At 40.7% G+C, this 13902-nt stretch overlaps 1 protein-coding gene across 10 annotated transcripts in view; it reads left to right on the forward strand.

Moving 5' to 3' along the window:
* The window catches only part of TRPC4 (transient receptor potential cation channel subfamily C member 4), a 309107-nt gene that overhangs the window by 210832 nt on the left and 84373 nt on the right, over positions 1-13902 (forward strand). For 9 of the 10 annotated variants that reach the window (XM_078386691.1, XM_072991667.2, XM_072991669.2 and 6 more), the window contains one exon: positions 11849-12367. In XM_078386691.1, coding sequence (XP_078242817.1) covers positions 11849-12367 — 519 coding nt within the window. Of the gene's footprint in view, positions 1-11848; positions 12368-13902 lie in introns of those variants that run through there. The other variant, XM_072991671.2, reaches the window with a different exon arrangement.

Below are 13902 nucleotides of genomic sequence, written 5' to 3' on the forward strand. Positions count from 1 at the left end.
GCCTGTTTATGCAAATATGTGACAACTCCATAAAGGTTGGGGGAATGACTATTCTAGATACCGATGCGCTTGGGTACAACGCTTGCCTTTGTTGTGTATCGGTTTTAAGAACATAAGAGGAACCCTGCTGGATCAGGCCAAAGGCCCATCTAGTCCAGCTTCCTGTATCTCACGGTGGCCCCACCAGAGGCCTCGGGGAGCACACTAGATCCCTGTCTCCTGATACCCCTCCCCTGCATCTGGCATTTTGAAGTACTTTCCTTTTAAGCTTGAAGATTATACAATCCCCATCATGGCTTGTAACCTGCGATGGGCTTTTCCTCCAGAAACCTGCTTAATACCCTTTTAAAGGCATCTACGCGAGATGCCATCACCACATCGTGTGGCAAGGATTTCCACAGACTAACAACACGCTGGGGAAAGAAATAGTTTCTTTTATCTGTTCTCATTCTCTCAACACTCAATTTGAGTGAATGTCCCCTGGGTCTGGTATTGCGTGATAGGGAAAAGAGCTTCCTTCTATCCACTTTATCTATCCCTTTCATAATTTTATACATTTCTGTCATGTCCCCCCCTCAGGGGCCTCTTCTCTAGACTAAAGAACCCCAAACGCTGTAGCTTCTCCTCATAAGGGAGGTGCCCCAGTCCAGTCCTCATTTTAGTCACTCTCTTCTGCCCCTTTTCCAGTTCCACTACGTGTTTTCTGAGGTACAGCGACAAGAACTGTATGTGATACTCCAGGTGTGGCCTTATTTTGTACAATGGCATTATACTGTTGGCTGTTTTATTATCAATACCCTTTTAATGAGACCTAGCATGGAACTGGCCTTCTTCACTGCCACCACACACTGGTTGACACTTTCATCGAGCTGCCCACCAGCACACCAAGATCTCTTTCCTGCTCTGTCATGGACAGCTCAGAACCCAACAGCTGATAAATAAAGTTTTAATTTTTTGCCCCAATGTGCATTACATTTGCCATTTTGCCACCCATTCTGCCTTCTGGACCTCTTCACAATCCCTTCTGATCTTCACCACCCAGAAAAGTTTCCTGTGAGCTGCAGTGTTGAACAGGTTGAAAAGCACCGGTCTCAGGACAGATCCTTGGGGCACACCACTTTTCACCTCTCTCCCTTTTAAAAATTGCCTATTGACATCTACTCTCTGTTTCCTGGTTCTCAACCCAAAGGAGAAAGAACAGAGTGAGCCATTCCCTCAGCTAGAGACATCTGAGAGGGAGACAGATATAGAAGTAGAGAAGACAGTAGAAAGTGAGTTGAATGCGGAGGAAGGGAAAAGAAGGGAATGAAAGGGGAAAGAGGAGAAGATAGGAATCTGTCTAGTGGAAGAGAGAGAGGGAAAAGGGGAGGAGGAATTAATTTTGCCTGTGTGGGTGGAGGCTATATGGAAACAAAGTGGGAGGAGAAAGTTCAGTGTACCAAGGAGAGAGAGAAAGAAGGAAGGAAGGGGAGGAAAAAGAGGGAAAGAAAAGAGAATATGAATATGATAGAATGTACGGGTTGTTGGAGGACTTCCCTAATTTGAAGGTAGGAGGGCTGCTACCTGACCCGGACAAGTCTAAAGAAAAAGGGACATCAACAGAGGCTCTAGAATGAATGGTTGTGTTCTTTCCGTGGGGACGAGGTCACTCAAGGAAGGTGATTCGCCTGGACCCTTCTTTAAACCATCCACTGCCAGAAGGAAATTGGGCCAGACACCCTTGTTGTGGGACAATATGTGTGGTTCAGAGTGCTCTGCTGAGGAAACCCACTAATCAGGAACGTTTTGGGCCAGCCCCTCAATGAATCTTGTCAATTTTCAGACAGAGTTATCGTCTTCACAGTTTGGGCAGTTGCAGATCTTAGTTGTTTTGACCCAATAGAAGTTGTTGTAGACTCACCTAATGTTAAACTAAATAAATCTGTTAACGTTTCAAAAGAGACTCAGTCGTCATTTCCTGCCTGCCAAAAAGGAGGAACTGCTTCAGATCTTTAATGAGCCCAATCACAGCCCTAAAGCTTTGAGTCCTTTGCAGCTGTTTCACAGACTGCTCACAAAGGATCAAGGCCTTGCAGGTTCCAGCCATTTCGAACCAGCTATGCATTTCAGGCAAGGGAAAGATATATGTCAGAAAAGACAATGTACTAGTTCCTAGTGGGCTGGGGTTAAGTCTGTTGATAAATTGTTTGTGACAATTGTACCATTCAATATGAATGCAGCTGCATGAGGCATATACAGAAAAAAGGAATTTTAGTGACATCTCATAGGTTAGAACAAAAACAAAACAGGAAAGATGTACTGTGGAATATTAAAAACTAACCCATTTATTTCAATGTGAGCTTTTGTGGGTTACGGTATACAGTGGTGCCTTGCTTAACAAGGATAATTCATTCCAGCGAAATCGCTGTAGAGCGAAATCCTCACTAAGCGAAATAAAAAATCCCATTGAAACTCATTGAAAACCTGTTCAATGCGCTCTAATGGGCTGAAAATTCACCGTCCAGCGAAGATCCTCCATGGGGTAGCCATTTTTGGTGCCTGTAAAGTGAAGAATCCGTCCAAAAACACAGCGGGGAGCCATTTTACACAGCAGGTGGCCATTTTGAAGCCGCCGATCAGCTGTTTTAAAAACATCGTCTAGTGAAAAATCGGTTCCCGAAGCAGGGAACCGATCGTCGGGAAGCGAATTTTGCCTATTAAAACATCATTTTGCGATCGCAAAAGCGATCACAAAACAGTCATCGTACAGCGGTTTCATCGTTTAACGAGGCAATCATTAAGCAAGGCACCACTGTATTTCTTCAGACTCATAGGTTGCCTCTCCTTCACTCTAGTTTGTGTCTGGTGTGGATTGCTTTGCTGCACATTGTAGTGCAGCAGATTGCTATCTGTGCACTACAGTGCAGCAATAGATATGTGACAGCTCAATTCAGCATTCAATTAGCCAACTCAAAAAATTGGTGTTTCCTACACAAAAACAATTATAAATTTAAACAGGATCTCAGATCAGCACCAAATTTGGCACAGATGTAGCAGACAGTCCGCTCTTCCTCTGTGCACAAATTTGGGGACATTTCAGCAAAGAGTTTTAAAGTTGTGGTTTTCTAAAAGTTAATCTTTTACACACATATCCATGCGGATATAAGCAGACTTTTCTGTCTGCAGATTGAAAATAGATCAGATACATTGAAAAGACCAAACTTGCTAACCATGAAAGGGAATGGTTAGTCCCAACCCTTTTTTTAAAAATTTAGAAGGAATCCAGAAGCCGGGGGAGGGATTATCCTGTTTTTGAAAAAAGCCATTTGAGAAGCAAAAACCTTCTGAGCTTCTGGTTTAATATAACCACAGACATTATTACTGAAAACATTCTTGCAAGCTTGAGAGAGGGAAGGAGATCTGAAGTTTTGACCCTGCCCATCACGATCAAATTAAATTATTCTCAGGATAACTTTTTAATCCCTTTGTGGCCAAATATACATTAAAAAGAATTTTTATCTCTGGTCTTAAAAGATATTTTAAAAATAGCGAATAAATATTCAGAAGCTCACCCCTTTAAGTCATGAAATTACTGTTTGTTTGTTTTTTTTTTGCTTTGTGGCTGGGGATGATATATCTTGATGTTAGGAGAGCTTGGGGTGCCTGTTCCACCTGTCTTGTCACTATGCAATTGTTTGGTAATTATGAAAAAACCTCCGAAAAATGCTGTGTGTCAACATTTTGGGCTGCTCTTTGCTATGTAAAGCTTGACATCGTTTTTCCTGTTGGCAACATAGAAATGATACTGTGCAGCAATATCAGGACATTTCCTGGTGTTTTCAATCATGGGTACAGAGACACAATATCCCACATTCACGAACTGGAGGGTTTTGTGTTTGTTTGTATGTTTGTTTGTGTTTTAAGAACTGAGTTATTTCTTAGACAAGGCCTTCTTCTCTCTACCTCAGTTTAGATTCTCAACCCCCTTGCATTTGCCGAAGACCTAGTGCACTTTTGCAGGAGAGCAGAATGAGTGCTGGTGTTTCTTGATCCATGGCAAGCCCTTGGATGTTACAAACTGAAGCAGAGAATAGAGAAGTCTGGCAGGAGGCGAACAGGTTACTGTATTCGTTGCATGTAGGACAGCTGTCGTAAAGTGGCAGAGGATTATACCGGAGTACTATGCCAAACTGTTCTGTACTTTATTCTTCCTGTGCCTGCAGCATGTGAGACTGCTTGATGATAGCCGAGAGAAATGCTGTGGTTGGAGGGGAAGCTGGTGACCGGGATTGTGGCAGAAAGCTAGAAAAGCAAATGTTCTTCTCTGTTGATCAGAACAGAAACATTGGGGAGAGCCGCTAAAGTGAGAGAGAAGCCAAGACACATATTTGGCAAATTCTGTTCTCTTTCTACTTTTTTGTGGGTTAGGAAGAATCAGAGGCTTGAGCTCAATGTCCCTAAATAAGAATCTTTTTTTTATGTAGAGTAACAGAAATAGATGTAAGTTTCTATTATTTTCTTGTCTGCTTCAATTTGCATATATTCCCAGCACTGTGTAAAAATATTTAAATGAACAGCACATTGAAATGTCTGGAGGCCCTTTACAATACATACAGTATCATTTAATTACACTATCTTGTTCTCATTGTGAATTCAGTAGCAAAAGATGAGTAAAACGTATAATTCGTTTTTTTCTCAGTTGCATAATAAGAGCTGTGTAGTATATGATGAAAACATTCAGTTTATGATCTCTTTTTGCTGTTTTCTGAATTGCTTTGTTGCCATGTAGTAGGAACAGAGGGAAACAGTAGATTTCCCTTTGAATTTCTCCACAATCACACCCTTTTGGGGAAGAATAATGGCGGAGATATGTATCCTCTTCTCATCTTCCACTTATAAAAAACATGATTTATCTGAAAGTTATCACATTAACTGTTTCACATTCTGTAATCCTGTAACACTTCTCCAGCAAAATATGACATTGAATGCATAATCTTGACCCTCCACAACTTCATTCTGAAATTTCAGAGACCTGGGAAGGAGGGGCTAAATAAAATTTCCAGTGGCTCATGAACAGGCTTCAGTTACACCTTCTCCATGTCCGTCCCCCCCCCCCCCATGACTAGATGGAGCAGAGTGAACCACGTAACATCACGGAACAGTCTATATTGAGAGAAATTAGACAAATGTGTTTAATACTGTATGTCACAAAATTCCATTTTCATGTGGTAGAATTTGGATTATATAAAATAATGTGTTTTAAATTGAAGATCATTCACAGACACCAAGTTTACATAGGTCTATATCACAGATAATACTGCAAATAATTAAACTTTAGTGGGGAGGGGGGGGAACCAAGACAGAATGACAGTGAAAGTAAGCACTTCTACAGTCCTTTGCTTTCTTTTGAGAAAAGCTAAGTGAGCACCTAAACATTTCCCACTGAATCAGAAAAACAAAAAGATAAAAATGACCACATTGTGCTCACAATCAAAAGCTATCACAAAAATCAGGCTGTGGTCCAGGGCACTAAGAGGAGGGGAAGTTAGATAGGGAGTTAGAGTTGAAGAGATTGAAAAGTTTAGAGTTTGGGCAGGAGAGTGGTGGTTGGGAGAAATAAAGGAGAATGTTTCTTTAAGAGTTAACGACATTGCTTATTCTGTCAACATCTCTAACAATAAACAATTTCTATTTGGTTCTTTTAAAATGACATATGGCCTGGACCTTGATTATTAATACAGTGGTGCCTCGCATTACGATGTTAATTTGTTCCAGCGAAATCGCTGTAGAACGAAAACATTGTAAAGCGAAATTAAAAAGCCCATAGAAACACATTAAAACCCAATTAATGCATTTCTATGGGCTTGAAACTCACCGTCCAGCGAAGATCCTCCATAGCGTGATCGCAAAAACTTTGTCGTAATGCGATTTCATCATTAAACGGGGCACTCGTCTTGCGAGGCACTACTGTAATGGGTAATGATGTAATTGGAAAAAATCCTGATGGTTCTGTGGTAGCATGGCATTCCTCTGTCAGTAAGTGAGCTGACCATATCAAATCACCCATATTTGTGATTCACGGAGACCACAAAGAAGGACAACTTGCTTACTTGTAACTGTAGTTCTTTGAATTGTCATCTGTGAATTCATACATCCCACCCTCCTCTGACAGATACAGTTTCAAGTATGGATGGCGGAAAGGGGAGAACTGAGGGAAAGGCATTAGGGTGTGTTGGGTTTGTACACAGTAGTGCTTGCAGGAAGGGGAAAGTGTTTCTCCTTAGGCTCCGGAAGGCTTCAAGGCTGGCTTCTGTGCAGGCACAAAGCCCATATGGTGATCAGTCAAAAGAATTTCAATTACAAGTATGCAATTTGTGCTTTTTGACACTAGCCAGTCTCTCTGTTCCTTACAGGCAATTGCATTTTAATAAACTGCATTTTTTTCCTAGTTTTGAATTTTGTATTTTGTCTTATTTTATAAACAACTCTGAAATCTTTGCTGAGAGATGATATAGAAGTACTGTACAAGAAATTCAGAGGGCTTGTTACATTTTATGTGCAAATACCCTTCCCAGCCATCACTGGCAGAAGCAGTTGGGGGAAAACAACCTTTTAAATGAGCCACTATGAAAGGATGTGATTAATGATTGACTGGAGAGTTTCCTTATTGGGACAAAATCAAGTTCCAATGTATTTGGAATTCTGTTTTATTTTAATAAGTACTTACTAGGGGTAATCTTTATTGCATGCAGCACTCCCCTGCTCTTTGCATATTGAGTGGCACTTTGTATTCAGTATCCATCCACTGTATGAATTCGATTATCATTTTGAAAACAACCAAGGAAGCAGATGCAACTTATTTATTTCATGGCTATGAATACTACTTATCTCCTTCAGACTGAGTGAGGTTCTTGTGAGGACCTTCAGGAAGAGCTTGTTAATATTTCTTTGTTTCATTTCTGGGTTGTGTTTCTCCCAGTGAGGAGAGGATGTATGTGTGTGTGTCACTTTTGTCAATTTGAGTACTCTTCTTTGGGAACTGCAGTACTCTCTAAGAACAAGAAATAAAGGAAAATAACAAGAAATAAAGGAGATTTCTGTCTGAAAACCCAGGTGTACAAGCTCAGGAGTACTCCTGGATTCATCTCTGAGCCTGGATGCCCAGGTTTCGGCAGTAGCCAGGAGTGCCTTTGCACAATTAAAACTAGTGTGCCAGCTGCACCCACTCCTGAAGACGTCTGATCTGGCCACGGTGACATGCTTTTGTCACATCCTGGCTGGATTATTGTAACACACACTATGTGGGGCTGCCTTTGGAAAGTCTTCAGAAACTTCAACAGGTGCAAAATGCTGCAGCCAGATTACTAACTGGGGCTGGTCACAGGGATCATACTGTATAAACACCCCCCCCCCCAAATTCCAACAGCTCCACTAATTGAAGATCCATTTCAGGGCACAATGCAACCTATAAAGCCCTAAATTGCTTGGCCCCAAGCTATCTCAAAAAACAGTATCTTCCATTATTAGCCTGCCCAGTGTTAAGATCATCAGGAGAAGCCTTTCTCTCAGTCCTACCACCTTCACTGCCATGTTTGATGAGGACACAGAACCTAGGGTTTGAACCTAGGTTTCTGGAGTTCTACTCCAACATTTTGACCACTGGAATGGGGAATATGTAAAGGACAGGAAATTGGTGATAACTCTTGAGCACTGTCTCCTGGCATAGATATCAAGTCTGGAGAAATTTCCAACCAGGAAAGAAAGCTGTAGTGATGTCCTGCCAAAAAGTTAGTGTACTCCCCAGTCCACTTAAAAGTGTTAGTAGCCTCTCTCCCTCAGCTGTGCCTGATGTGTTTGCTACTCAAGAAAATTGCAGTCATAATCACAATGTTAGCTTTAAACTGGCAGATTCATGGAGCATAAGGCTGCTTATGGCAAAGAGTCCTGTAGACTATATGCTACGTACCTACAAAATCAGTGCCTCTTAGAGGAGATCAGCATACTAGACTAGATGCACTCTCTGTTTGACTCTTAAGGGGTTTCATATATAGGTACTTGTATGGTTGTACATATTTGTATTTGCTACAGTTTTGTTTATTTACTGTTCTTATTAAACTGCTCACAAACATAAGTTCTCTGTGCAGCTATATGCATAATATGTGGGTATTGGTTTTATAGTAATCTGGTTGGCGTTTTCTTAACAAGGCAAGATTAAAAATTACAAACTTAAATACTTTATGTTTCTGAGTAGTAGTTTCCAACAGAATAGTTGTAGCTCACATTCTCACGTGCAGAAGGTGTTATTTAGAATTCCAAGTATTCATTAAATTGGTAAAGTTCAGGTATACACCGGGTCAGCCTGTTAGTGGTATCAGTAGCAATTTTGTGAATGGCCTGTGTTAATAATGCAATTGCCACTTTAAGTTTTTTTCTGCATGGAATATTGCTTTGATTTCACTGCCTATAATTGCATCCCTATCCATGTGCACCTCATCTCATGTATCTCAAGTTCTGGATAACACTTTGTGCATCTGATAAAATGTACTATAGTCTATCAAACCTTATGCTATTGTGTAAGTGTTGGCATTTAAGGTGTCATGATTTACTTCAATAAACAAAGGCAGAGTCCAATAAGCCAGTCCAAGCTCAGAAACCAGAGAATCAGTTAGAACCAGCAGTAATAATGCTGGAGTCAAGGAATCACAAATATAACCAAAGGTCAAGATAGCTCCAGGAAATACGAAGGCAAGTTACAGGTCAAGACAACAATTGTTTCCTGCACCGATTCCTCATGGGAGCCTGCCTTATATGGGGAGTCCATGCTTTTACATTGGTCTCAGCTGTGCCCTTAACTGAAACACTACATAAGGTGCCACAGGATTTTGTTGTCATTTTAGATAGGAATTGCACCTCTGTTTGACAATGTCTGCTACTGAACATAGGAATCCCACACATTAAAAGCCTCCACTGTGTTCATTAGCAGTCCATCTGTTGACTGGAGCTGGAGGAGGAAAATGACTTGAATATCATAGAAAACTTGAAATGGGCAACCTTGGGACACCAGTTGGTGATGATGCTTCTCCCTTCTGCTGCCACTTTGAGATCTGTTTTTGATGGGATTTTTAGGACTGTATGGGATTCTTCTTTGTCTGTGATTACACCAAAAATGTCTTCCAGTTCTCCCCCTTTGATTTCTCAATTTAAATTTGCAGTGACATGATGCATGGCCATTAGCGAGTCATTTACTGGGCAAGCATGCTAACTGCAGATCATTTCTTGCTGGACCAGAGGCTTCTATCTTTTTTGTTGCAGAACTTCTTTTTATGTTGCATTGTTGCATGTGTGAATGATCTTGTCACAACTTTTTTGTGACTACTGTCACTGTGCATGTCCTTTTAAAATGCCCCCCCCCCCGGTGGTGTTTTTGTCGATGCATCACTTAACTTCTATCAGACAGTCTCAACAAGAAGTGCTAGGTACTTATTGAGTTGGAAGGAAATGACTTAGTAACCCAAAAACACATTGGGACGCACATCTTGGAATAAATGCTGTGTGAACTCAAAGCATGACAGGAACACAAAAGTTGCATAACCACAGGGGAATATTTCGCTAGTACGACTATGGCCAAATTTATTGCACAATGGAAGGACAGCAAGCGTTAGAATTTAGCAGCAAGTCTCCCAAGAACAAACCTCTGTGGAGTAATTACCACCTTGCATAATTACTGAAACACCATTTGGTGGGCGGGGGGGGGAGAGAGAAGGAAGATACACACATTTACTCATTGTTTCTGTAGTCTTCACAGTGTCGGAGGTTAAAGGAAGAAAGGAGAATAAAAGAAGTAAAAATACAGTACAATGGGTTTCTCAGCCCACGATGCAGGGAAATTACTCCATGCGGTACAGAAATGTTTAGTCAGTGTGTGTGCCTCCATACCTCCTGGAAAAGCACCTGAACTCAAAAACAAAAGAACAGTAAACATGCTAATTAAGGAAAAACAAGAGGAGGGTTTTGTTTTTTTAGCAGGGAAGGAGAAAGAGCCTTGCTAATTGGTTAGTAAGAGAAACGAACAGTCATGTTAATTTTCTGTACAGTATTAGGTTGCATGTGAGAATGCTAAATTTTCCAATGGTTTTGTCCTTATGGCATAGAAGTACTTGAATCTCTCTAATGGTTTTTGTAGACTGATAGGTGGAAGTGGATGTAATGTACGTGGAGGCAGCATTTTTATTAATAAGTCAGACAAAGTAACCAGCTGGCTGTAAAGTGTTTAGCAAAGGGTTATTAGAACGTATGCATGCAACAAGGCCTTTGTCACGCAGAACACCTAAGGCCATTTCCTCATGCTTCATTTGGTTTGCAGGCAATGTAAAAATAAAATCCACAGTGACTCAGTTTCATTAAAAATGCCCATTCTGGCTCTTTCTCTGCAGCATGAACAAGAACTAGACTGCACTATAAAGAGAGAAGGGAGAGAAAGCAGGGAATGTGTGTGCAAGAGAGAGAGAGAGAGAGAGAGAGAGAGAATGAGGAGAGAGAAGCACAAAAGCAATGTAAAATCTGCCCCAGGTTTCTTTGACAAATTTGATGGGTCAACCGGTCACCATGTCATTCAGTCCTAGGCTCCCCTGGTCACCACCTTGGTACTGCCAGCAAGTTGATGAATCAGCAAGCAAATTGTGGCTGGACCTGCTGCTGTTCTTTAATTTGCAGGAACTTTATTCATATAGCGAGCTAGTGAGTGAACAGGGGTGGTAAGAGAGAGTGTCTCTAACTTCCCACTTTGTCCTTCTCAATAGCTTATGAGTAGCAGTGATTGCTGGTTCTCATCATAATCACTATTTGCCTACCTACATTAAGGGCAAACAAAGGGCAACCATGGGGCAAGGGGCTCCGTTGGCTATCTGAGGATGCCGGTCCTGCATGGAGGGAGTGAAATGTCGTAGGGCCATAATAATCTTTATATGTGTAAAATAGTGGGGTATCTTTGCATGGAATTGGTAAGAGCAAAAAATGCATTCAAGAAGAACATTAAATAACATTTGTTGGTTTAAACAACTTTCATTATTTTTGTTCTGCACATCCAAACTTATTTATGGGACCAAATCTATGTTACCGATTTCCGTGTATGTTGCCTCTCTCAGGTAGTCTTCCATCCAGGCACTGACCAGACCAGCTTTGTCAGAAAGGTGGCTGCTGCATTTTGTGTCTTCAAGAGATGACTGGTTCCATGGATACAGGGCTTTGCAAGATGCCTTTGTAATATGCCCTCGCATCATTGCAAGAGCACAGTTACACAGCAACATAGCATGTACAGATGATGTGTTCAGGGCAATTCTTCGTAGGCCATGATTCCCCTTGTGCATATCGCTATGGACTAGCAACTGCCATGCTATGGAAACACATGATGCCATCACATTTTTTTCCCCCAATCCACCATCCTCCTTAAACAATTTCCAGTTTGCATTCTGTCATTGAAAAAAAAAAGGGTCCCAGCGGTTTGAAGACATTTTGTTTATGAGATAGCACAATTTGGGGCACAAAACAGCTCAGTCAATCATTTTGGCCAAGGCCTATTCATAATAGCAGTCTTTATTTCATATTTCCTCCTTAAGTCTCCCAAATGCCTTCCCCATTGCCAACAAACTATCCTATAATATGGTATGTCATGTAAACTTTTCCTATTACTGGAGCTTACCATGAATGGATCCCTTATTCAGGCTCACCTGTTCTGGATGGGAGATGCATTCTCCTTTAGAAGCCTGTAGTTCCATCTCTGAGTATGTGATGATGCTTCACATGTTTGCATCTTGCAGTTATTTTACAGATCAGTTGTCTAATATAAATTGATCTACTGTTCCTCCTACAGGTGCCACCCATACTTCTGGATAAACAATTCTCAGAATTTACACCGGACATTACTCCAATTATCCTGGCTGCCCATACAAACAATTATGAGATTGTAAAACTTCTAGTACAAAAAGGTGTTTCGGTCCCCAGACCACACGAAGTCCGTTGTAACTGTGTGGAATGTGTCTCCAGCTCAGATGTGGACAGCCTTCGTCACTCCCGATCCAGGTTAAACATCTATCGAGCTCTTGCAAGTCCATCTTTGATTGCCCTGTCGAGTGAGGATCCTTTTCTTACAGCCTTCCAGCTAAGCTGGGAACTTCAAGAACTGAGCAAAGTAGAAAATGAATTTAAATCTGAATACGAGGAATTGTCACAGCAATGTAAGCAGTTTGCAAAAGACCTCTTGGACCAGACCCGGAGTTCAAGGGAACTTGAAATTATTCTGAATTACAGAGATGATAACAGTCTCATAGAAGAGCAGAATGGTAACGATCTGGCAAGGTTGAAACTGGCAATTAAATACCGTCAGAAAGAGGTAAGTGGGAAAGAGAATATTTCAACAGAAATAGTTGCAATAATATATGAGATAATAATCAGTAGTTAATTGTCTCCAAGTGAGACAAATTGCTGCTGAGTTCTTTTGTTCTGTATGTTGTCTCATTTTTAATTGATTGAACATAATAAGATATTATGGTATTTTTGGATATCAGAAACTGAAATATTGCAATATATCTCAGATATAGAGGGTTTCCTGGTTTCTTTCTTCTTCTGAAAGAAAGGTTGTTAATGCATCAGTCTGCTCTCTGAAAGATAAGAACACTTTCTGATTCATTAATTGCTTAACATTCATCAGCAAACAACGGTGCAAGTTACTTCATACAATTGATTCATCTAAATGTGTGAGTATAATGATCGAACCAGTGAAAATAGACAAACCTGAAATGTGGCAATTTTTTTAAATGTAAAGTTCCGTGTTTACACAGAAAAACAAAATTCACAAATATAATTACAGTGGGGTCTCTACTTAAGAACGTCCCTACTTAAGAACAATTCTACTTAAGAACAGCTCCGTTTGCTAAATTTTGCTTCTACTTGAAAACAGAAATCCTAGATAAGAACAGGAAAAAAAACCTTTCCTGCTCTTTTTTTAACCTTAGGTCATCTTAGGTTAAAAAAAATTCTCACCCTAGTGGTAGAGTACGTATTAACCAGCTTTGCATTAGTTCCTATGGGAACTAATGCTTCAATGTACGAACGCACCTCTACATAACAAAAAAACAGCCAGAACGGATTAATTGGTTTTCACTCCATTGCTTCAAAATTAGCTTCCTCAGAAGTGCTTTTAACACTGTTCCCTGACCTAAGAAAAAAAGAAAAAATATCCCCCTCTAGTGGCAGAAGACGGAATAGCAGCTTCCCATTAGTTTCTATGGACAGAAAAGAGCAGATACGGATTAAATGGTTTTCAATGCATTCCCATGGGAAATGCAGATTCTACATAAGAACTTTTCCACTTGAGAACCACCTTCCAATACGGATTAAGTTCTTAAGTAGAGACCCCACTGTAATTTATTTATTTGTACGATCAACAGAGCAAATGTGAGTAACACAGAACAACTGCATAACAATAAAAAGAATCAACACAGCTACAATATACATTGTGTGCGGCAGACTCCCAGGGAAACAAATTCCATAGATAATTGTTAGAAGCATAACCCCACCCCCAATACATACATATTCATATATGCATCCATACATGTATATATCTAGAAGATTAAGGCAACATTTCATGCCTGCAGACTAGTGCTGCTGCACAGAAGCTGCCCACTTTAATAGTTACTGATGGACATTGGTCTGCCAGCAGATAACATGCATAGTACTCATGATCTCTTCCAGGGATGCTTTGCAAAATTTGACTAATAAAAGTGTCACAGAAACCAGTGTAGAAGGAGCAATACAACAGAACATGGCCAACTGTCTCCACCAGACCAGCTTCACAAGGACATAAGCGCTCTTCATAGGGAATGTTCTTGTATCTACCTTCCAGCAGGACTGAAGGAAGTACATTAA

The sequence above is a fragment of the Pogona vitticeps genome, chromosome 2 (genome assembly GCF_051106095.1).
Source record: "Pogona vitticeps strain Pit_001003342236 chromosome 2, PviZW2.1, whole genome shotgun sequence".
In the NCBI taxonomy this organism is placed as follows: Eukaryota; Metazoa; Chordata; class Lepidosauria; order Squamata; family Agamidae; genus Pogona; species Pogona vitticeps.